Consider the following 25674-nt stretch of genomic DNA (forward strand, 5'->3'; position numbering starts at 1 on the left):
TTTTATCAACATATGACATTCCCGCCATCCTGGGAATTAACCTTGTAAACCTACACTGCACTCCCTCAAGAGCAAGAATGTCCTTCCTCAAATTTGGAGACCAAAAATGCACACAATACTCCAGGTGTGGTCTCACTAGGGCCCTGTACAACTGCAGGAGGACCTCTTTGCTCCTACACTCAACTCCTCTTGTTATGAAGGCCATCATGCCATCAGCTTTAGGTAGACAAAAGTCTATCAGTATATCAGTATATAGATCAGTCTGAAGAAGGGTTTCGGCCCGAAACGTTGCCTATTTCCTTCGCTACATAGATGCTGCCGCACCCGCAGAGTTTCTCCTGCACGTTTGTCTAACTTCGATTTTCCAGCATCTGCAGTTCCTTCTTGAACATGCCATTAGCTTTTTTCACTGCCTGCTGTACCTGCATGCTTACTTTCATTGACTGATGAACAAGGACCCCCAGATCTTGTTGTACTTCCCCTTTTCCCAACTTGACACCATTCAGATAATAATCCGCCGTCCTGTTTTTGCCACCAAAGTGGATAACCTCACATTTATACGATCAGGGCTGATCATCCAAAATCAGTGGCCCGTTCCTGCTTTTTTTCCCCACATCTCTTGATTCCATTAGCCATAAGAGCTAAATCTAACTCTCTATCTTAAGTCTATCTTCAGCTGTTTGCTTGTCGTGCTCACTGATGCTTCCATCCAATCGACCCCAACGACACAATTTATTTTTGTTTAGTCTTTCATGATTCGGTAATGAGAATGTTTTCTCATGCAATCTCCAGTCCAACTACACACTGATTATATATTGAGGCCCACAGCCATTAGCTGCTAGATGTAAATGTCTAACTGGAGCACCGTCACATTCAGTCTAAAGCCAATTAAATTAAAACCATTTAAATTAAAACCATTTAAATTAAACCATTATCAAATTAATGTGACTAGAGGAGATAGGAAATGTTGATATTTAAGTTTAGTTTTGTATAGAGATACAGCGCGGAAACAGGCCCTTCAGCCAACCGAGTCCGCACCGACCAGCACATTAACACTATCCTACACACACTAGGGTCAATTTTTACATTTACCGAGCCAATTTGCCTACATACCTGTGCGTCTTTGGAGTGGGGGAGGAAACCGAAGATCTCGGAGAAAAACCCAATAGTGCTATCTCCCGATACCCAGATTCCAGTGAAGTCCGATCCCTCCCCCTCCCCCTCCCCTTCCCTTTCCCCCTCTCCCTCTCCCAACTCCCCTCTCACGCCCTCAACAGAAACAATAACTCCGATTTTTACGTACCTTTGGGTGACAGAGAGATTTTCGACATGTTTAAATGTTTCAGCCCCTTTGGAATTTTGGCAAATTGGCTGCTCAGGGAAGCCGTTCCTGCAACACATAAGCCGATTTTTAATACTTAATGAAACAAAAGCACAATTTTAAAACTACATCAACTCCAATGAGAGGATGAGCAAAAAAAAGGTCACAAAGTCTTAACAAGCGTCTCCACCAGAAACTACCCGTGTATAGTTTAGTTTAGTTTAGTTTATAGATACAGGCCCTTTCAGCCCACCGGGTCCGCGCCGACCAGCGATCCCCGCACGCTAACACTATCCGACACACACTAGGGACAATTTTTACATTTACCAAGCCAAATTACCTACATTCTTGTACGTCTTTTGGAGTGTTCTCCAGAGATGCTGCTCGACCGGTTGAGTTAATCCACCACTTTATTAGTCAGAGGGTCTTACAGAGAGAAAACAGGCCCTTTGGCCCAACTTGCCCACACCGACCAACATGTCCCATCTACACCTTCTTGCGTTTGCCCCATATCGCTCTAAACCATGTCCTATCCATATACCCCCTAAATGTTTCATAAACGTTGCGATAGTCCCTGCCTCAACTACCTCCTCCGGCAGCTCGTTCCATCCACCCACCACCCTTTGTGTGAGAAAGTCACCCCTCAGGTTCCCATTAAATCTTTCAAGTCGTTGAGTTACGCCAGCACTTTGCATCTTTTATGTCCACCAGCATCTGCAGTTCCGTATGTCTCGAGTACGGTGGCGCGGCGGCAGAGTTGCTGCCTTACAGCGAATGCAGCGCTGGAGACCCGGGTTCAATCCCGACTACGGGTGCTGTCTGTACGGAGTTTGTACGTTCACCCCGTGACCCGTGCGTGGGTTTTCTCCCAGATCTTCCATTTCCTCTCACACTCCAAAGACGTGCAGGTTTGTAGGTTAATTGCCTTGATAAATGTAAAAATTGCCCCTAGTGGGTATAGGATAGTGTTAATGTGCTGGGATCGCTGGTCGGCGCGGACCCGGTGGGCCGAAGGGCCTGTTTTCGCTCCGTATCTCGAAATAGAGCAAACTGCTTTCAGGTAAGAAGCATTAATCTATTCAAATCATACTGCATTTCCAGTGTTGAAACACCGGCTGAAAATAGCCCAGGCAACTAATTCGTGCCATTGTAACATGCTGGATAGAGACACCTCAGGTTTTATGATGGTAAAAATTCAATTAAGGAAGCTAATACACATAAAGGAAATTAATTCAGTGCCCTAACGGCAATGAGATCTTCGATTTATTATTTTAGGAATATATACTTTCAACAATAAGGGGGGTGAGGGGGCACCTCATTGAAACTTACAGAATAGTGAAAGGCCTGGATAGAGAGGACGTGGAGAGGATTTTTCCACTAGTGGGAGAGTCTAGGACCGGAGGGCACAGCCTCAGAATGAAGGGACAAATGTTTAGGAAGGAGATGAGGAGGAATTTCTTTAGTCAGAGGGTGGTGAATCTGTGGAACTCATTCCCACAGCAGACTGTGGAGGCCAAGTCAGTGGATATTTTTATGGCAGAGATTAACAGATTCTTGATTGGTACGGGTGTCAGGGGTTATGGGGAGAAGGCAGGAGAGATAGATCATCCATGATTGAATGGCGGAGTAGACTTGAAGGGCCGAATGGCCTAACTCTGCTCCTATCACTTATAGAATAATCTTAATAAATTGGAGAAGGCAAAATTCATGGATGGAACCATCTCAAGTGTAAAGAGACAAAGAGTATAACGTTTAGTGCAAGATAATGTCCAGTAAAGTCTGATTAAAGATGGTTCGAAGGTCTCCAATGAGGTAGATGGGAGGTCAGGGCCGCTCTCTAATTGGTGTGAGGACGGTTCAGTTGCCTTATAACAGCTGGGAAGAAACTGTCCCTAAATCTGGAGATATTTGGAAACTTCCTACCCAGAATAATTGACTACCTAGCTCTTGATTTTCTTGATCTCAATGGATATTTTTAAGGCAGAGACCGATAGTTTCTTGATTAGTGCAGGTGTCAGGGGTGATGGGGAGAAGGCAGGAGAATGGGGTTAGGAGGGGGAGATAGATCAGCCATGATCATTTTGAATGGCGGTGCTGGCTCGAAGGGCCGAATGGCCTACTCCTGCAGCTATTGTCTATTGTCAATTGAATGGTGGAGTAAACTTGATGGGCCGAAAAGCCTAATTCTGCTCCTAACACTTATGACATTATGATTTTGCTTTAATTTCGTGCTTGAACTGCAAGTTTGAGATCACTGTGTTCACCATTCAACTGCATGTAAGCACACTGAGAAAGGATGGCAGACACAAGAGGAGATCAGATGCATTATAAAATAGTATAGGTGGATGTAGTGACTCAAAGTGACTACCACTGGTGACATTTTAATGTTGCTTCCACTATGTTTAAATTAAAGGGCCTGTCCCACTTGGGTGTCATTTGCGCCTAATTTACACAACATAATTTACGCGTCACGATGTGCGCATGGTACGCATTAAGCGCACATGGTACGTGGTGACGTAGGCAGTGACACGCGGTGCCCCAGGATTTCGGGATGTACAAAATTGTCGCACGGCATCTGCGTGATGCGCAAATGATAAGTCGATAAATTATGTGTGCTCCCTATACACACATGTTTATTTAAAAGCAGCAGATCTTTCCCCTTCATTAACTGTAATTTGGTACTTGGCTCTAAAGGATGCTTATTTTTAATGTAGAAAACATTCACATTTTTGATCTCTGTGATAAAATGAGACTATAGAAAGCATTGAATCCCTGGTCAATTTGTCCGTTCCCACCCAAACCACCCCCTCCCCTGGTACTTTCCCCTGCAACCGCAGGAAATTCTACACTTGTCGCTTTACCTCCCCCCTCGACTCCATCCAAGGACCCAAGCAGTCTTTCCAGTTGAGGCAGAGGTTCACCTGCACCTCCTCCAACCTCATCTATTGCATCCGCTGTTCCAGATGTCAACTGCTCTACATCGGTGAGACCAAGCGTAGGCTTGGCGATCGCTTCGCCCAACACCTCCGCTCGGTTCGCAATAACCAACCTGATCTCCCAGTGGCTTAGCAATTCAACTCCACCTCCCATTCCGAATCCGACCTTTCTGTCCTGGGCCTCCTCCATGGCCAAGGTGAGTCCCACCGCAAATTGGAGGAGCACCTCATAATTCGCTCGGGCAGTTTACACCCCAGCGGTATGAACATTGACTTCTCCAATTTCAGGTCGTCTTTGCATCTCCCTCTTTCCCCTCCCCTCCCCTTCCCAGCTCTCCCACAGCCCACTGTCTCCGCCACTTCCTTTCTTTTTCCCACCTCCCCCCTCCCCGACATCAGTCTGAAGAAGGGTCTCGACCCGAAACGTCGCCTATTCCTTCGCTCCATAGATGCTGCCTCACCCGCTGAGTTTCTCCAGCTTTTTTGTCTACCTTCGATTTTTCTGCAGTTCTTCCATATACTATAGAAAGCTATATTTTATCATTTTATCAAGATGCATCACAACTTGGTTTGGGAACAGCTCCATCGAATTAATTCTTCAACATGGAATTAATTACCTAGAATTGTTGGGGGCACATTGTGGGCTCATGGCTTTTTGCAGGAACATGCAACATGTGCATGTTCAGATTCAGATTGATAACACTACAGCGGTGGCATATGTCAATCACATGGGTGGTGTTAAATCTGTATCTTATGACAGATTGTCAAATCTTATCTGGCACTGGTGTATCGAGAGGGATATTTGGGTCATGGCTGTCTATCTACCAGGTAGATACAACACGGTGGCAGATGCCAGGTCACGGATATTTAAAGACAATTTAAAGACAACACAGAGTGGATGTTGAATCGTGCAGTTTTTAATGAAATAACGACACGATTTGGCATCCCAGATATTGATCTGTTTGCATCTAGATTAAACCATCAGTTACCCAAATATGTGTCCTGGGAGACGGATCCAGAAGCAATGGCAGTGGATGCTTTCTCCCTCAATTGGGGAGGAATTTTCATGTATGCATTTCCTCCATTTTGCCTCATCAGCCAATGCTTGACAAAAATCAAGCAAGACAAAGCCACAGGCATTTTGGTAGTGCCGGATTGGCCTACACAAGCCTGGTTCCCGAAGATCTTGGGAATAATAACCCAGCCATTAATGGCTGTACCCAAGAGCAGGGACCTCCTAGTGCACCCAGTTATGGAGAGCAACCATCCACTACATGACCAAATCAATTTATTGGTTTGCAGATTCTGAGGAGGCCATACCAAGGTCTTAGACTGTCCAAACGAAACAGTACTAAAAAACAGTACGTCTCGCATATAAAGAAGTGGGAAATGTTCTGCAATGCCAACAACATCTTATATGACACAGTTCGGATCACGGATGTACTAGAGTTCCTATCCACCCTGTACTACGACCATAAAATGGGCTATAGTGCAATCAATAGTGCCAGAAGCGCACTATCCTCCTATGTAATATTGGAGGCAGAGCACGGGTCGATAGGAACGCACCCTTTCATAACCAAATTTATGAAGGGTATATACAATTCTACACCACCAAGGCCAAGGTACACGGACATCTGGGATGTGAGCGTGGTGCTTACTCTACTTCGACAGTGGGCACCGCCTATGTCCTTACCATAATCAAAACTCACCCTGAAGGTGGTCATGCTGATGGCGCTGGTAACAGCACAAAGAGTTCAGACTCTGCAAAAGTTGCGACTGGACTACATGACCACCAATGTCAACAAGATAACTTTTGTCATCAGGGACTTGATAAAACAGAGCAGGCCAGGAATGCCAGGGATTAAGATAAGAGTTCTTGGCATATCCTGAGGACCCACGGTTGTGTGTGGTAACACATTTACATAATTATCTGAGAGTCACGAGGAGCCTCAGAGGCTCTGAGCAAGCGGTCCTGATCAGTCATAAAAAACCTCATCATAAGGTATCGACCCAAACCGTCTCCAGATGGTTAAAGGAGGTTATGTCGGAAGCAGGAGAGAACATTGACATTTTTAAATCACACTCCACCAGGGCTGCATCTACGTCGGCAGCAAGAGCAATGGACGTGCCCCTCGACGACATCCTAGCGGCTGCAGGATGGGCAAATGAACGGATGTTTCACCGGTTTTACAACAAACCTATAACCGGACCGGGGGTGTTTGCACGTACCGTTTTAAGTTCTGTTTCCTAGTTTCTCCCCAGAATGGGAGGGGTAACTATTAAAAAAAGAATTATTTTCACTTTAAAGCATCAGTGTCATTACTTAACTACGTTATGTCTGAATGCTTTAAGGACTACACTCATCCATGGTCAATCCATTCAGTGTGTGACGCCTGGATTCATACCGGCGTGAAATCACAGAGCTTTAAAATCTTCAGTAAAATAGTAAGAAAAAAAGAAAACTTACCAGTTTGAAGTATGATCTTGATTTTATGGGGAGTTACATAGAAACATAGAAACATAGAAAATAGGTGCAGGAGTAGGCCATTCGGCCCTTCGAGCCTGCACCGCCATTCAATATGATCATGGCTGATCATTCAACTCAGTATCCTGTACCTGCCTTCTCTCCATACCCCCTGATCCCTTTAGCCACAAGGACCACATCTAACTCCCTCTTAAATATAGCCAATGAACTGGCCTCAACTACCTTCTGTGGCAGATAATTCCAGAGATTCACCACTCTCTGTGTGAAAAATGTTTTCCTCATCTCGGTCCTAAAAGATTTCCCCCTTATCCTTAAACTGTGACCCCTTGTTCTGGACTTCGCCAACATCGGGAACAATCTTCCTGCATTTAGCCTGTCCAACCCCTTAAGAATTTTGTAAGTTTCTATAAGATCCCCCCTCAATCTTCTAAATTCTAGTGAGTACAAGCCGAGTCTATCCAGTCTTTCTTCATATGAAAAGTCCTGACATCCCAGTAATCAGTCTGGTGAACCTTCTCTGTACTTCCTCTATGGCAAGAATGTCTTTCCTCAGATTAGGAGACCAAAACTGTATGCAATACTCCAGGTGTGGTCTCACCAAGACCCTGTACAACTGCAGTAGAACCTCCCTGCTCCTATACTCAAATCCTTTTGCTATGAATGCTAACATACCATTCGCTTTCTTCACTGCCTGCTGTACCTGCATGCCTACTTTCAATGACTGGTGTACCATGACACCCAGGTCTCGTTGCATCTCCCCCTTTCCTAATCGGCCACCATTCAGATAATAGTCTACTTTCCTGTTTTTGCCACCAAAGTGGATAATCTCACATTTATCCACATTATACTGCATCTGCCATGCATTTGCCCACTCACCCAGCCCATCGAAGTCACCTTGCAGCCTCCTACCATCCTCCTCACAGCTAACACTGCCCCCCAGCTTCGTGTCATCTGCGAACTTGGAGATGTTGCATTCAATTCCCTCGTCCAAATCATTAATATATATTGTAAATAGCTGGGGTCCCAGCACTGAGCCTTGCGGTACCCCACTAGTTACTGCCTGCCATTCTGAAAAGGACCCGTTCACTCCTACTCTTTGCTTCCTGTCTGCCAGCCAGTTCTCTATCCACATCAATACTGAACCCCCAATACCGTGTGCTTTAAGTTTGTATACTAATCTCTTATGTGGGACCTTGTCGAAAGCCTTCTTAAAGTCCAGATATACCACATCCACTGGTTCTCCCTTATCCACTCTACTAGTTACAACCTCGAAAAATTCTATAAGATTCGTCAGACATGATTTACCTTTCAGAAATCCATGCTGACTTTGTCCAATGATTTCACCACTTTCCAAATATGCTGCAATCCCATCTATAATTACTGATTCTAGCAGTTTCCCCACTACCGATGTTAGACTAACTGGTCTGTAATTCCCCGTTTTCTCTCTCCCTCCCTCTTTAAAAAGTGGGGTTACATTAGCTACCCTCCAATCCTCAGGAACTACTCCAGAATCTAAAGAGTTTTGAAAAATTATCACTAATGCATCCACTATTTCTGGGGCTACTTCCTTAAGTACTCTGGGATGCAGCCTATCTGGCCCTGGGGATCTATCGGCCTTTAATCCATTCAATTTACCTAACACCACTTCCCGGCTAACCTGAATTTCACTCAGTTCCTCCATCTCATTTGACCCCCGGTCCCCTGCTATTTCCGGCAGATTATTTATGTCTTCCTTAGTGAAGACAGAACCAAAGTAGTTATTCAATTGGTCTGCCATGTCCTTGTTCCCCATGACCAATTCACCTGTTTCTGACTGCAAGGGACCTACATTTGTTTTAACTAATCTTTTTCTCTTCACATATCTATAAAAACTCTTGCAGTCAGTTTTTATGTTCCCTGCCAGTTTTCTTTCATAATCTATTTTCCCTTTCCTAATTAAGCCCTTTGTCCTCTTCTGCTGGACTGAATTTCTCCCAGTCCTCTGGTAGGCTGCTTTTTCTTGCTAATTTGTATGCTTCATCTTTTGTTTTGATACTATCCCTGATTTCACTTGTTATCCACGGATGCACTACCTTCCCTGATTTATTCTTTTGCCAAACTGGGATGAACAATTGTTGTAGCTCATCCATGCAGTCTTTAAATGCCTTCCATTGCATATCCACCGTCAACCCTTTAAGAATCAATTGCCAATCTATCTTGGCCAATTCACGTCTCATACCCTCAAAGTTACCTTTCTTTAAGTTCAGGACCCTTGTTTCTAAATTAACAATGTCACTCTCCATCCTAATGAAGAACTCAACCATATTATGGTCACTCTTGCCCAAGGCGCCACGCACAACAAGACTGCTAACTAACCCTTCCTCATTACTCAATACCCAGTCTAGAATAGCCTGCTCTCTCGTTGGTTTAGAAAACTATCCCGCATACATTCCAAGAAATCCTCTTCCTCAGCACCCTTGTCAATTTGATTCACCCAATCTATATGTAGATTGAAGTCACCCATTATAACTGTTTTACCTTTTTTGCACGCATTTCTAATTTCCTGTTTGATGCCATCCCCAACTCCACTACTACTGTTAGGTGGCCTGTACACAACTCCCACTAGCGTTTTCTGCCCCTTAGTGTTTCGCAGCTCTGCCCATACCGATTCCACATCCTCCAAGCTAATGTCCTTCCTTTCTATTGCGTTAATCTCCTCTCTAACCAGCAACGCTACCCCACCTCCTTTTCCTTTCTGTCTATCCCTCCTGAATATTGAATATCCCTGGATGTTCAGCTCCCAGCCTTGGTCACCCTGGAGCCATGTCTCCGTGATCCCAACTATATCATAGTCATTAATAGCTATCTGCACATTCAACTCATCCACCTTATTACGAATGCTCCTTGCATTGTAGCGATGAGTTACGATGAGCGATTACGTGCCCACCGCTCCCACCCTCATATTATCAAGGTCATATGGAAGTTCTAGTTTCTTCACAATCTTACTATTCTTAGGTCTTCTTTTTTATCGGTGCTTTGAAGACTGACGCGCACGCAGACGGACGGCCCTTCATGTAATCGCTCATCGTAACTCCTCATAAAATCAAGATCAAACTTCAAACTGGTAAGTTCTCGTTTAATCTTACTATTTTACATCAATAGACAATAGATAATGGGTGCAGGAGTAGGCCATTCGGCCCTTTGAACCAGCACCGTCATTCAATGTGAGCATGGCTGATCATCCCCAATCAGTACCCCGTTCCTTATTTCTCCCCATATCCCCTGACTCCGCTATCTTTAAGAGCCCTATCTAGCTCTCGCTTGAAAGCATCCAGAGAATTGGCCTCCACTGTCTTCTGAGGCAGAGAATTCCACAGACTCACAACTCTCTGTGTGAAAAAGTGTTTCCTCATCTCAGTTCTAAATGGCTTACCCCTTATTCTTAAACTGTGGCCCCTGGTTTTGAACTCCCCCAACATCGGGAACATGTTTCCTGCCTCTAGCGTTTCCAAACCCTTAATAATCTTATATGTTTCAATAAGAACTCCTCTCATCCTTCAAAACTCCAGAGTATACATGCCCAGCCACTCCATTTTCTCAGCATTTGACAGTCCCGCCATCCCGGGTATTAGCCTTGTGAACCTACGCTGCACTCCCTCAATAACAAGAATCCCCTTCCTCAAATTTGGAGACCAAAACTGCACACAATACTCCAGGTGTGGTCTCATTAGGGCCCTGTACAACTGCAGAAGGACATCTTTGCTCCTATACTCAACTCCTCTTGTTATGAAGGCCAAAATGCCATTCGCTTTCTTCACAGCCTGCTGTACCTGCATGCTTACTTTCATTGACTGATGAACAAGGACCCACAGATCCCATTGTACTTCCCCTTTTCCCAACTTGACACAATTTAGATAATAACAGCCTTCCTGTTTTTTATACCAAAGTGGATAACCTCACATTTATCCACATTAAACTGCATCTGCCATGCCTCTGCCCACTCACCCAACCTGCTTTGCCCTTCATTGGCTGCAATGGGGTACTTGGCTCCATGGATAATTATTTTTCCACGCTGTATCACCCTAGGACTCCATGGAAGAGAACAATTTGCAACACGACAAAACAGAAGTGGGAATACCAATGTCGGGAACTGAAGGATCAGATTAATGGTGGGGACCTCATTGAAACTTACCATATAGTGAAAGGCCTGGATAGAGTGGATGTGGAGAGGATGTTTCCACTAGTGGGAGAGTCTAGGACCAGCTGTTACAGCCTCAGAATGAAAGGAGATGAGAACGATTTTCTTTGGTGGTGAATCTGTGGAATTCTTTGCACAGAAGGCTGTGGAGACCAAGTCAGCGGATATTTTTAAGGCAGAGATGGATAGATTCTTGATTAGTGAATCAGGTGTCAGTGGTTATTGGGAGAAGGCAGGAGAATGGGGTTGAGAGGGAAAGATAGATCAGCCATGACTGAATGGTGGAGTAGACTTGATGGGCCCAATGGCGTAATTCTGCTCCGATCACTTATGAACCTATAGGATGCAGCACAGAAGCAAGGCGAACAAAAATAAGGTAAATGATAGTGGATGGTGGTCCACGTACCTCGGTCCTCCAGCTGATTGCTGGCCAGGTTGATGGTGTGAAGCCCGGAGTGGGGATTGCTAGCGAGGGCACTGGCCAGCTTCTGTGCAAAATCCCTGGGGGGATAAAACAGGATTAAAAACCCTTCAGAGGAATGTGCTTGAACAATAATCCAGACCTCGGTAAAACGTAATGATTCAATGATGATTCGATGATACTATATTGCCACGGGTACCTAGGTACAGAGTAATGGTCCGTTTTTGCATCCAGCCCGGTAACATAACACAACAGACCTCACCCAGGCCGTACTCTAGAGTCGCCATGTATCTGGCACCGACAAAGTGACAGAATTTCACCCAACCAGCCCTGCCACCTCCTCACCACCCACCACCCCACTCCACCCCAATTCATTTTCGGCGACCCCTCACCTCACCTCCTCCCCACCTCACCTCCCCTCCCCCCCACCTCCCCTCACCTCCCCCCCGCCTTCCCTCCCTCCACCTCTCCTCCCCCACCTCACCTCCCCCATCCCATCCTCCCTCACCCTTCCCCCCCACCTCCCCTTCCCCCCCACCTCCCCTCACCTCCCCCCCGCCTTCCCTCCCCCCACCTCACCTCCCCCACCTCACCTCCCCCATCCCATCCTCCCTCTCCCTTCCCCCCCACCTCCCCTCCACTCCACTACTCCCCTCCCCATGTTCCCTCCACCCTCAATCCCCCCACCTTCCCCGGTGTGTAAGAAAGTGTTAGTGTGCGGGGTGATTGCTGGTCGGCGCGGACTCGATGGGCCGAAGGGCCTGTTTCTGCACTTTTTCTCTAAAGTTAAAAGTACACAATTTAAACTGGGCAGCACAGAGTCGCCGCTGGTAGAGCTGCTGCCTCACAGCGCCAGACACCCAGGTTTATTCCTGAGTATGAGTGCTGCCTGTGTGGAGTTTGCAAGTTTTCCCTGTGAGTTAGGCCAAAGGGCCTGTTTCCACGCTGTACGTCTCCTTGACCCTAAACTAAGCAAAGCTAAACTAAACAGTTCTGCAATTCCTAAAAAATACCAAATCAAGGCAGGTGGGAATAGTGTAGATGGGGCATGTTGGTTGGCGTGGGCAAGATGTGCTGAAGGGCCTGTTTCCATGTTGTATGACTGACTCTACATTAAACTAAACTGAGCTAAACGCCATTTAATGATTTTGTAATTCCTAAAAAAGATTCACAAATTCATAATGTCATGTGATTGGAGCAGAATTAGGCCATTTGGCCCATCGAGTCTACTCCACCATTCAATCATCTTTTCCTCACAACCCCATTCTCCTGTCTTCTTCCCATAACCCTTGACTCCCGCCCTAATCAACAATCTATCCATCTCTGCATTAAAAATATCCATTGACTTGACATTGAATTCCACAGATTCACCACATCCTGACTCAAAAAATTCCTTGTCATCTCCTTTTTGAAGGTGCGTCCTTTAATTCTGAGGCGATGACCTGTGGTCCTAGACTCTATCACTAATGGAAACATCCTCTCCACATCCACTCTATCCTGGCCTTTCACTATTTGATAAGTTTTAATGAGCCCCCCCCCCCCCCCCCCCCCCCCCTTCCCCCTCATCCTTCTTAACTCCAGCGAGTACAGGCCCATTGATTTTAATATTAATTTTTATTTTATCGGGGCTGCATACTTTTGAAATAATGGCTGACAAAATGTACTTACGTTCGAAGCCCTGCGTTTTCCAGCATCAGTTCTTCCAAGCGTGTCGACCGAGCTACCACACGTAGGATTTGGTCGCACACATCTGTGGACTAAAGAAATTAGAATATGAAATCTGCCCAACATTAAAAAAAATACAATGTTTAACTAAGCACAAACTGCACGCAACTGATGCACCAGTTGCAAGTTGGGCCGAAGGGCCTGTTTCCGCGCTGTATGACTCCATGGCTCTGACGCTGGAGTTAATGATACGATATACTATACGATCTTGTACACTCTGGAATTTAGAAGGATGAGAGGATATCTTATTGAAACATAAGATTATTAAGGGTTTAGACATGCTAGAGGCAGGAAACATGTTCCCAATGTTAGGGGAGCCCAGAACCAGGGGCCACAGTTTAAGAATAAAGGGTAAGCCATTTAGAACGAAGATGAGGAAACATTTTTTCACACAGAGAGTTGTGAGTCTGTGGAATTCTCACAATAGTGAAATTCTCTGCCTCAGAGGGCGGTGGAGGCCCGTTCTCTGGATAGTCGGAGAGCCTTGCAGTACGGAAACAGGCCCTTCGGCCCAACTTGTCCAAGATGCCCCATTGACGCTAGTCCCAGCTGCCTGCCTATGGCCCAAACCCCTCTAGACCTGTCCAATACTGTCGAAGGCTTTCGACCCAAAACGTCACCCATTCCTTCCCTCCTGAGATGCTGCTGTCAGTCCCGCTGAGTAACTCCAGTTTTTTGTGTCTTACTGTCCAAATGTCTCTTGGATGTCGTTATAGTCCCTGCCTCAACTGCCTCCTCCGGCAGCTCGCACCATATGCCCACCACCCTCTGTGTGAGCTAATCCCTTTGCTGAGACATTTTGGTCATCAGCTTAATGTGTTTTATGGTCTAATTCAGTGCAGGAATGCTGCAAATGCCCTCGGAATGTGTTTCTACAGCAGCTCAGTAACTACAGGTTAGTTTGACCTCCCTGCGATTCATGGCTAGAAACATAGAAACATAGAAACATAGAAAGTAGGTGCGAGAGTAGACCACCAGGTCCGTCGAGCCCGCACCGCCATTCGCTCATGGCTGAACACTAAACAGACACACTTACCCACAAACAGTAGACACAAGACACAGAACACAAGACACTACCCTCCCCTTTATACCGCTATCACCCCTCTCCACCCCAAGAACCTCGTGATCTCCTGGGGGAGGCAAAAAACCGGATAAAAACCCAGGTCCAATTCGGGAAAAAAATCCGGGAAATTCCTCTCCGACCCCAATCCAGGCGATCGACACTTGTCCAGGAGATCACTCAGGTCTTACTATACTAACCATACCTAGGTCCATATCCCTGCCCTCTCCCCGTAGCCCCTTATCCCCTTGGCAGCTAAAAAACCATCTATTTTAGTCTTAAATATATTTAAAGTTTCTGCTTCCACTGCTCCCTGGGGCAGTGAATTCCATAAATTAACCACCCTCTGGGTGAAGAAGTTCTTCCTCATCTCAGTTTTAAAAGAGCCCCCCCTTATTCTGCAACTATGTCCCCTAGTTCTAGTTTCCCCGATCATTGGGAACATCCTCGGTGCATCCACCCGATCAAGGCCCCTCATGATCTTATATGTTTCAATGAGATCGCCTCTCATTCTTCTAAACTCCAAAGAGTAGAGTTCCAGCCTACTTAACCTTTCCTCATATGTCAATCCCCTCATTGCAGGAATTAATCTTGTAAACCTTCGCTGCACTGCCTCCAGGGCTAGTACATCCTTTCTTAAGTATGGACCCCAGAACTGTACACAGTATTCCAAATGTGGTCTCACTAATACTGTGTACAGCTGCAGCAAGACCTCCGTGTTTTTATACTCAATCCCCCTAGCAATAAAGGCCAAAACTCCATTGGCCTTCCTGATTGCTTGCTGCACCTGCATACTAACTTTTAGTGATTCATGTACTACTACCCCTAGATCCCTTTGCGTTGCATTACAACGCAGCTCCTCCTCATTTAGAAAATAACTTGCCCTATCATTTTTTTTCCCAAAGTGAATGACTTCACATTTATTAGTATTAAATTTCATCTGCCAAGTTGTTGCCCACTCACCTAGCTTATCTATATCCTTTTGCAGACTCTTCCTATCCTCCTCATCCCCTACTTTTCCTCCCATTTTTGTATCGTCCGCAAATTTTGATATATTACACTTGGTTCCCTCCTCCAAATCATTTATATAAATTGTGAACAACTGGGGTCCCAGCACCGACCCTTGCGGAACACCGCTAGTTACCGGTTGCCATCCCGAGTATGAACCATTTATCCCCACTCTCTGCTTCCTATTTGTTAGCCAATCCTCTACCCATGCTAATATATTACCCCCAATCCCATAATTTTTTATTTTTAGCAATAGTCTCTTATGTGGCACCTTGTCAAAAGCCTTTTGGAAGTCCAAGTATACCACATCCACCGGTTCCCCTTTATCCACCCGGGTTGTTACTTCATAAATCATGGCTAGTCTTCATAAATCATGCGGCTTCAGCAGGGAGTGGATTAAAGGCAAAAGAACTCCCACGACTCGTTTAGTTATCGTATTTCCCGGTGTCGAAGACGCACCCCCATTTTGAGTTGCTAAATTTTGAAAAAAGGCTGGCGGGACAGGATCAAAGCTTTGGTTTCGTCAGTAGTAAGGAAGATGTGAAACTCCTTCAAGGAGGCAATGAGGACTGGGGAGCCTCCATCTTTGCCTGTCCCACAATGCGCTGTGCGGTTCAGGTCTGAGGGACGGGGACTTCCTGGCTCAGGGAGATCACATAACAGGGGAGAGGGAGAGAGAGAGAGCCCGGGACGGAGCAGCCAGCCTTCCGCCCAGTAGCGACCCACCAACCACCACCTGCACCGGTTGCGCCTGTGCCAAAAGACACCGTGGCTGGCTGGCGGGCGGGCCAGTAGACGGCGCTAAGGTGGCGGCCGGTTCCGCTGCCCGGTCCAGGTGGCCGCTCGTAGCCACCCAGGTCAGCTGCGTGCCCCAGGACTGGCTGTAGTGCCCAGGTCGGCTGCATGCCCCGGGAACTACAGGTTAGGCCTCATTGGGTCTCCCCCCCCCCCCCCCCCCCCCAAGACGTACAGGTATGTTGGTTATTTGGCTTGGTATAAATGTAAAAATTGTCCCCAGTGTGTGTAGGATGGTGTTAACGTGCGGGGATCGCTGGTCGGCACGGACTCGGTGGGGGGAAGGGCCTGTTTCCGTGCTGCATCTGTGAACTAAACTAAACTAAATATAAATATAATTAAATCTGATTAATTTAATGGTGTTTTTAAAATTATTCAGTTTAGTTAAAACTAAAGTTTCAGATTAGTTTAAACCGAAGATAGACACGAAAAGCTGGAGTAACTCAACGGGTCAGGTAGCTTTTCCGGAGAGAAGGAATAGGCGACGTTTCAGGTGAGGGAAGTGGGGGGAGGAATATTTAATAGGAACTTAAAGGGTGACTTTTTTTTCACACAAAGGTTGGTGGGTGTATGGAACGAGCTGCCGGAGAGGATAGTTGAGGCAGGGACTGTCGCGATTTTTAAGAAATATTTCGAGAGGTTTCGAGGGATATGGGCCAAACGCGGGTAGGTGGGACTAGTGTAGATGGGACATGTTGGTCAGTGGAGACAAGTTGGGCCGAAGGGCCTGTATCCACACATGTAACTATGACTTTAATAGTTATCTCAGAAGATAAAAAAGAACACACCAAAACAATTAACTTCCGTTTAACATTCATTCATCGTCGTTGAAAACATTAGCGACGCAGTGGTGCCGGTTTCCAACGGCAACGGTGACGGACGCCCCACACATCTCCGTCCTCCAGTTCCTGCGGACTTCCGCCGCTGGAAGTATAGGATTTTGGTGTGTGTGTGCTTTATCATCATCCTTTACAATGCCGTGTACGACAGTGATCGCAACTTCTACTGAAGTGTGGATGGCCGTTGGCTCGCTAGAAGCTCATCCGCCCTTTGACAGGCCTTGTTTTTGGTCCTGCTGGGGGTCCACAGCCCCCTCCTCACCCGGTAAACCAGGTGGGGGAGACGGTTTAGTCGCCGACTATCCGACCATGGAGCAGGTAGCACGGGATTACATGGTACCCGTGGAGGGGGGAACTCCCCCCGACCTGACCAATTTTAGAGGTGTATAAATTCTTGAGAGGAATATATCGGGGGGACGCACAGAGTCTTTTACCCAGAGTAGCGAAATCAAAAACCAGAGGACATAGGTTTCAGTTGAGGGGGGAAAGATTTAATAGGAACCTGAGGGGTAACTTTACACAAAGGGTGGTGGGTGTATGGAATGAGCTGCCGAAGGCGTGGGTAGACAATAGACAATAGGTGCTATCCCACCATGGAGCAGGTCGCACGGGATTACATGGTACCCTTGGCGGGGGGAACTCCCCCCGACTTCTGTGCAATTCCTGCCTCAGAGGGCGGTGGAGGCAGGTTCTCTGGATGCTTTCAAGAGAGAGCTAGATAGGGCTCCCAAAAATAGCGGAGTCGGGATATGGGGAGAAGGCAGGAACGGGGTACTGATTGGGGATGATCAGCCATGATCACATTGAATGGTGGTGCTGGCTCGAAGGGCCGAATGGCCTACTCCTGCACCTATTGTCTATTGTCTCTCCTGAAAACTGAAACCATTTAACAGAAAACTTTAATATTTACTTACCAGTTTTAGATCCTTGGAAGAGAGTTTTGTGAACCATTGGTTGTATTCGAGTGCAGCCACAATTGGTATTAAGTCTCTAATAAAATAAGGAGGAAGCTTGATTTATTTGACTAAGATCTGCCAAACTGATTTCTATAATTCACCAAAACAAAATAACGTACAGACATCGGTTCAAAGTTTCAAAGGTGTGTCCAAGTACACAACTAATACGATACAATACGATAGAACTTCATTTATCCCAGGAGGGAAATTGTTCTGCCAACAGTCATAAAACACAATAAGATACGTGAAACATGAAATTAAAGTGACGAGTGGAAAGGATTGGGGGCCGCGCAACGTTTGGGGAGGTGGACAGGTGGAGGGGTAGTCAGTCTACCCCACGACAGAAGGGGGAGTTGTACAGTTTAATAGCCACAGGGAAGAAGGATCTAAATAGACAATAGACAATAGGTGCAGGAGTAGGCCATTCGGCCCTTCGAGCCAGCACTGCCATTCAATGTGATTATGGCTGATCATCCCCAATCAGTACCCCGTTCCTGCCTTCTCCCCATATCCCCTGACTACACTATCAGTAAGAGCCCTATCCAGCTCTCTCTTGAAAGCATCCAGAGAACCGGCCTCCATCGCCCTCTGAGGCAGAGAATTCCACACACTCACAACTCTCGGCGAGAAAAAGTGTTTCCTCGTCTCCGTTCTAAATGGCTTACCCCTTATTCTTAAACTGTGGCCCCTGGTTCTGGACTCCCCCAACATCGGGAACATGTTTCCTGCCTCCAGTGGGTCCAAACCCATAACAATCTTATATGTTTCAATGAGATCCCCTCTCATCCTTCTAAACTCCAGAGTGTACAAGCCCAGCTGCTCCATTCTCTCAGCATCTCCTGTGGCATTCTGCGCTGCATCTCAGCGCACCCAGCCTGTTGCTGAAGGTGCTCCTCAGGTTGAGCAGTGTGTCGTGGAGGGGGTGGGCTGTACTGTCCAGGATGCTCCGCAGTTTGAGGAGCATCCTGCCCTCCAAGACCACCTCTCGTGAATCCATCTCCGCCCCCAGGTCGGAGCCAGCCTTTCTGAAGAGTTTGTTAATCCTGGCTTAATACAAGCTGGTACAGACGCACCTCGACTTCCGTAAGGTTTGGGTACTGCAGGCCCTAGTGTACGTCAGATGATACATTCCTTTAGGTTAGTTTAGAGATACAGCACAGAAACAGGCCTTTCGGCCCACCGAGTCTGCGCCAACCAGCGATCCCCGCACACTAACACTGTTCCTGCACACACTTGGGACAATTGTACACCAACTTCATTCATAGAAACATAGAAAATAGGTGCAGGAGTAGGCCATTCGGCCCTTCGAGCCAGCACCGCCATTCAATATGATCATGGCTGGTCATCTAAAATCAGTACCCCCGTTCCGTTTTTTTTCCCCATATCCCTTGATTCCGTTAGCCCTAAGAGCTAAATCTAACTCTCTCTTGAAAACATCCAGTGAATTGGCCTTCACTGCCTTCTGTGGCAGAGAATTCCACAGATTCACAACTCTCTGGGTGAAAAAGTTTTTATCCATCTCAGTCCAAATAGGCTACCCTTTATTCTTAAACTGTGTGATCCCTGGTTCTGGACTCCCCCAACATCGGGAACATTTTTCCTGCCTCTAGCGTGTCCAAACCTCTAAGAATTGTATGTTTCTATATGAATCCAAGCCCAGTCGATCCATTCTTTCTTCATGCTTCAGTCCCGCCATCCTGGGTATTAACCTGGTGAACCTACGCTGCACTCCCTCAATAGCAAGAATGTCCTCCCTCAAATTAGGACACCAAAATTGCACACAATACTCCAGGTGCGGTCTCACCAGGGCCGTGTACAACTGCAGTAGGACCTCCTTGCTCCTAAACTCAAATCCTCTAGCAATGAAGGTCAACTTGCCATTAGCTTTCTTCACTGCCTGCTGTACCTGCATACTTACTTTCAGTGACTTCTTCTTCTTGTGAATGAAACATAAAACAAAGGACTAGTTGGATCTCAAGCCGGGTGTTGAGCAGCCCAGGTTGTTGTCTCTGGGTCAATGTCTGCCAGGCCCTGAGCTCCATTTGGTGGGTGGTAGAGCGGGTACCCAGAGATGACATGGTTGGCTGTCTGTTGTTCTGCTCCGCATTCACAGGCTGGGCTCTGGCGGAGCCCCCATCTCCACACGCTGGCGTTGAAACGCCCAACTCCAGTACCAAGTCTGTTGAGCTTCACCCATGCTCCTCTGGGGAGGTCAGACCCTGGACAGCTTTTATCTGGTGAAGAGATGTAGCTGTGTGATGGAGATGAGGTTGCCTTCCACTCCTGTGACCACTTGGTGGCTATCCAGTGTGCTTTTGTCTCAGTTGGCTGGATGGATGCTAGGAGTGGTTTTCCATGTGGAGCAAAGGGGTGACGGGACTTCAGTCGGGGTGGCCTCTGCTCTCTGCTGATAGCCTGATGGAGGAGGTGATCTGGGTCCATGGCACGACGAGATAGTGCCAGAGTTGTGCTTGCCTTCGGATCCCTGAGGGCGGAATGCCCGCTAGTATAGGGAGCTGCTCGACTGGAGTAGGTTGAAGGCATCCAGTGATGGTCCACAAGGTGCTGTTCAGGCTCGTGTCTACCAGGCGAGTATGTCTATTTCTACTCCATACGGGTGCGCAGTACTCAGCTGGGGCATACACAAGAGCTAAGGCAGTGGTGCGAAGAGTTGATGGACTGGCTCCCCAACTTATTCCTGCCAATCTTCAGTCTACGTAGCCTACTCTGCTGCCCATCACTGGTCTTAAGCAATAGACAATAGACAATAGGTGCAGGAGTAGGCCATTCAGCCCTTCGAGCCAGCACCGCCATTCAATATGAAAATGGCTGATCATCCCCAATCAGTACCCCGTTCCTGCCTTCTCCCCATATCCCCTGACTCCGCTATGTTTATGAGCCCTATCAAGCTCTCTCCTGAAAGTATCCAGAGAACCGGCCTCCGCCGCCCTCTGAGGCAGAGAATTCCACAGATTCACAACTCTCTATGAGAAAAGGTATTTCCTCGTCTCCGTTCTAAACGGCTTACTCCTTATTCTTAAACTGTGGCCCCTGGTTCTGGACACCCCCAACATCGTGAACATGTTTTCTGCCTCTAGTGTGTCCAAACCCCTAACAATCTTACATGTTTCAATAAGATACCCTCTCATCCTTCTAAACTCCAGAGTGTACAAGCCCAGCTGCTCCATTCTCTCAGCCTATGACAGTCCTGCCATCCCGGGAATTATCCATCTAAACCTTCGCTGCACTCCCTCAATAGCAAGAATGTCCTTCCTCAAATTAGGGGACCAAAACTGCACACAATACTCCAGGTGTGGTCTCACTAGGGCCCTGTACAACTGCAGAAGGTTCTCTTTGCTCCTATACTCGACTCCTCTTGTTATAAAGGTCAACATGCCATTCACTTTCTTCACTGCCTGCTGTACTTGCATGCTTACTTTCATAGACTGGTGTACAAGGACCCCCAGATCCCGTTGTACTTCCCCTTTTCCCAACTTGGCGCCATTTAGATAATAATCTGCCTTCCTGTTTTTGATACCAAAGTGGATAACCTCACATTTATCCACATTAAACTTCATCTGCCATGCATCTGCCCACTCCCCCAACCTGTACAAGTCACCCTGCATTCTCATAGCATCCTCCTCACAGTTCACACTGCCTTTGTGTCATCTGCAAATTTGCTAATGTTACTTTGAATCCCTTCATCCAAATCACTGATATATATTGTAAATAGCTGCGGTCCCAGCACCGAGCCTTGCGATACCTCACTGCCTGCCATTCTGAAAGGGACCCGTTAATCCCTACTCTTTGTTTCCTGTCTGCCAACCAATTTTCTATCCATGTCAGCACTCTACCCCCAATACCATGTGCCCTAATTTTGCCCACTAATTTCTTATGTGGGGCCTTATCAAATGCTTTATGAAAGTCCAGGTACACTACATCACACTGGCTCTCCCTTGTCCATTTTCCTAGTTACATCTTCAAAAGATTCCAGAAGATTAGTCAAGCATGATTTCCCCTTCGTAAATCCATGCTGGCTTGGACCGATCCTGTTATTGCTATCCAAATGTGCGGCTATTCATCTTTTATAATTGACTCCAGCATCTTCCCCACCACCGATGTCTGGCTAACTGGTCTATAATTCCCTGTTTTCTCTCTCCCACCTTTCTTAAAAAGTGGGATAACATTAGCTACCCTCCAATCCACAGGAACTGATCCTGAGTCTACAGAACATTGGAAAATTATCACCAATGCATCCACGATTTCTAGAGCCACTTCCTTAAGTATCCTGGGAAGGTCATCAAACCTGACCATATTATGGTCACTACCTCCTAATGGCTCATTAACCTCAAATCCTTGAGGTTCCTTTATCAAATGCGGTTCATTAGATAACACTAAATCCAGAATTGCCTTCTTCCTGGTAGGCTCCAGTACAAGCTGCTCTAAGAATCCATCACAAAGACACTCTACAAAGTCCCTTTCTAGGGGTCCAGTACCAACCTGATTTTCCCAGTCTACCTGCATGTTGAATTCTCCCATAACAACCACAGCATTACCTTTGCTACATGCCAATTTTAACTCCTGATTCAACTTGCTCCCTATGTCCAGGCTACTGTTTGGGGGCCTGTCGATAAGTCCCACTAGGGTCTTTTTACCCTTACAATTCCTTAGTTCTATCCATACTGACTCCACATCTCCTTCTTCAATGTCACCCCTTGCAAGTGACTGAATTCCATTCCTCACCAACAGAGCTACCCCACCCCCTCTGCCCACCTGTCTGTCTTTTCGATAGGAGGTACACCCTTGGATATTCAGTTCCCATCCCTGGCCCTCTTGCAGCCATGTCTCCGTAATTCCCACAACATCACACTTGCCAATTTCTAACTGAGCCTCAAGCTCGTCCACTTTATTTCTTATACTTTGCGCATTCATATAAAGCACTTTGACCTCCGTATTCACGTCCCCCCTAACACCGCTCCCAATTGGCCCTGACCTTACTCTTTTATCCCTTCTCGAACTTTCCTTCCCATTAATTCGAGAATCTTTTGTAATTTTTACTGTAATTTTTACTTCCCCTTCAACTCCATTTTTATACTCCCAATTTGTCAATCCCTCCCCCCCACTATTTAGTTTAAACCCACACGTGTAGCCCTAGCAAACCTGCCTGCCAGAATGTCGGTCCCCCTCCAGTTAAGGTGTAACCCGTCCCTTTTGTACAGGTCACCCCTACCCCAGAAGAGATCCCAGTGGTCTATAAATCTAAATCCTTGCTCCCTGCACCAGCCCCTTAGCCACACATTCAGATCCCCTATCTCCCTGTTCCTGTCCTCATTAGCACAAGGTACTGGAAGCAATCCAGAGATAACCACCCTAGATGTCCTGCTTTTCAGTCTTCTTCCTAACTCTCTGAACTCACGTTGGAGAACCTCCTTGCTTTTATTCCCGATGTCGTTTGTGCCTATGTGCACAACTACTGCCGGCTGTTCACCTTCTCTCTCGAGGATGTTCTGAATTCGGCTCGTGATATCCTGAACCCTGGCACCAGGGAGGCAACAGACCATCCTTGCGTCCCGTCTGCCGCCACAGAATCTCCTGTCTGCTCCTCGGACAATGGAGTCACCCACCACAATGGCTCTGCCCGACACCGGTCGAGTCCCACCTCCAGGATTGGAGCCACCGACGTGCCCGCCGCTCGGACTGGAAGCATCGTCTCCCCCGACAGCTCCCAAGAGGGCACACTTGTTTTCATTAGGCACGGCCACCTGGGTCTCCTGCACTCCACGGTTACCACCCTTTCTCTCAGTCGCACACCTTCCTTCTTCCCGTATCCCCGGCGTGACCACCTCACTGCAGGTCCTGTCCAGGAAACTCTCGTTTTCCTGGGAGACCTTGAGGTCATCCAGCTGCTTCTCCAGTTCCCCAACACGGTCCTTCAGGAGCTGAAGCTGGACGCACTTGCCGCAGTTGTAGCAGCCAGAGGCCCCATCCGTGTCCCTGGGCTCCCACATTCTGCAAGCCTCACACTGTCTCATCTGCCCCGACATGTGTTCACCGCGTCCTGTCCTCTCCAGTTTTTTCCGTAGCCTCCTCTCCTCAGCCTCCTCGCTGAAGACTTTCCCACGGGTTTCAGCCAACAAGCTCCTCCCTGCTTCTCCTTGATTGCTGCTTGTCCAAGACCCACGTAGGCACAAAGCTGCGGTTTGATATCAGCTCTGTGATGTAGCATGCCATGCGCCTGTCTGGCAGCACCCAAAGTAGCTTTGCAGTTAGTCCCCAGTGCCACACGGTGTCATAGGCAGCTGTCACATCTATAAGTCTGCGGAATTCTCTGCCTCAGAGGGCGGTGGAGGCGGGTTCTCTGGATGCTTTCAAGAGAGAGCTAGATAGGGCTCTTAAAATTAGCAGAGTCAGGGGATATGGGGAGAAGGCAGGAACGGGGCACTGATTGGGGATGATCAGCCATGATCACAGTGAAGGCGGTGCTGGCTCGAAGGGCCAAATGGCCTACTCCTACACTTATTGTCTATTGTCTATTGGAACAGCTCCTGCCTTCTCATTTGCCTCAAAGCAGTCCTCCATGTCTTGGGTGAGGAGGGTTACCTGGTCCGCAGTAGATCGGCCTTGGCGGAAGCCAGCCTGCTCGTGGGGTAGTGGAGGGTCTATGATGGGGTTGATACGCCCGTGGATCAGCCTCTCGAGGTGTTTGTATGGGATGCAGAGAAGCGAGATGGGCCGGTAGCTGTTAGGATCATCTGTTCAGTGACTGACATACAAGCACACCCAGGTCTCGTTGCACCTCCCCTTCACCCAATCTGACAGCATTCAGATAATAATCTGCCTTCCTGTTCTTGCCACCTCACATTTACCCATATTAACCTCTTTACAGACAGTACCTGTAGTCAGGATGGAACCTGGGGAATCGAGAACTGGAGCACACAGGTGAGGGGGGAAAGATTTTAGAGGAATCTGAGGGGTAACCTTTTTACTTAAAGGGTGGTGGGTGTATAGAATGAGCTGCCGGAGGAGGTAGGTGTGGCTGGGACTATTCCAACGTTTAAGAAACATTTAGACTGGTACATGGATAGGACAGATTTAGAGGGATATGGACCAAACGCAGGCAGGTGGGACTAGCGTAGATGGGGCATGTTGGTCAATGTCAGCAAGTTGCGTAGAAGTTTCCACACTGGATGACTCTATAATAAGGCCATTCGGCCCATCAGGACCACTATGCCATTCATGTCTTTCCCTCCCAACCGCATTTTCCCGCTTTCTCCCCATAACCTCTGACACCCGCACTAATTAAGAATCTGTCAATCCCCACCTTAAAAATACCCAATGACTTGGCCTCCACAGCTGTCTGCGGCAATGAAGTCCACAGATTCACCACCCTCTGACTAAAGAAATTCCTCCTCATCTCCTTTCTAAAGGTAATACAGTTCTCTGGCTGTGACCTCTGGTCCTAGACTCTCCCACCAGTGGAAACATCCGCTCCACATCCAGGCCTTTCATTACTCGGTAAGTTTCAATGAGGTCCCTCCCTCATTCTTCCAAACTCCCAGCGAGTACAAGCCCAGTGCCGACAAACACTCTTCATATGCTAACCCACTCATTCCTGGGATCATTCTTGTAAACCACCTCTGGACCCTCTCCACAGCCAGCACATCCTTCCTCAGATATGGGGCCCAAAACTGCTCACAATATTCCAAATGCGGCCTAACCTTATAAAGCCTCATCATTACATTCCTGTTTTTGTATATAAGCCCTCTCGAAATAAATGCTAGTATTGAGTTTCCTTTCTTTGCTACTGTCTTATGGTCTTGTAGCCCAACATTTCTGAACCCCTTTTGTTTTGACAACTGGATTTACTGAACAAAGCAAATAAATTGTATGATGAGGGTGCTGTTTAGAACAATATCCTTTATTAAACTTAGAATTTTGAAGCGCTTTCCTA

General features: G+C 47.1%; 1 protein-coding gene across 4 annotated transcripts in view; it reads right to left on the minus strand.

Moving 5' to 3' along the window:
* Positions 1-25674, minus strand: part of carmil1 (capping protein regulator and myosin 1 linker 1) — a 320941-nt gene that overhangs the window by 165407 nt on the left and 129860 nt on the right. For all 4 annotated transcript variants that reach the window (XM_033014174.1, XM_033014166.1, XM_033014169.1 and 1 more), the window contains exons 9-12: positions 17682-17757; positions 13009-13097; positions 11326-11420; positions 1304-1390 (exon numbers count right to left, since the gene is read on the minus strand). In XM_033014174.1, coding sequence (XP_032870065.1) covers positions 1304-1390; positions 11326-11420; positions 13009-13097; positions 17682-17757 — 347 coding nt within the window. The remainder of the gene's footprint in view (positions 1-1303; positions 1391-11325; positions 11421-13008; positions 13098-17681; positions 17758-25674) is intronic.

This window comes from Amblyraja radiata, chromosome 2 (genome assembly GCF_010909765.2).
Source record: "Amblyraja radiata isolate CabotCenter1 chromosome 2, sAmbRad1.1.pri, whole genome shotgun sequence".
In the NCBI taxonomy this organism is placed as follows: Eukaryota; Metazoa; Chordata; class Chondrichthyes; order Rajiformes; family Rajidae; genus Amblyraja; species Amblyraja radiata.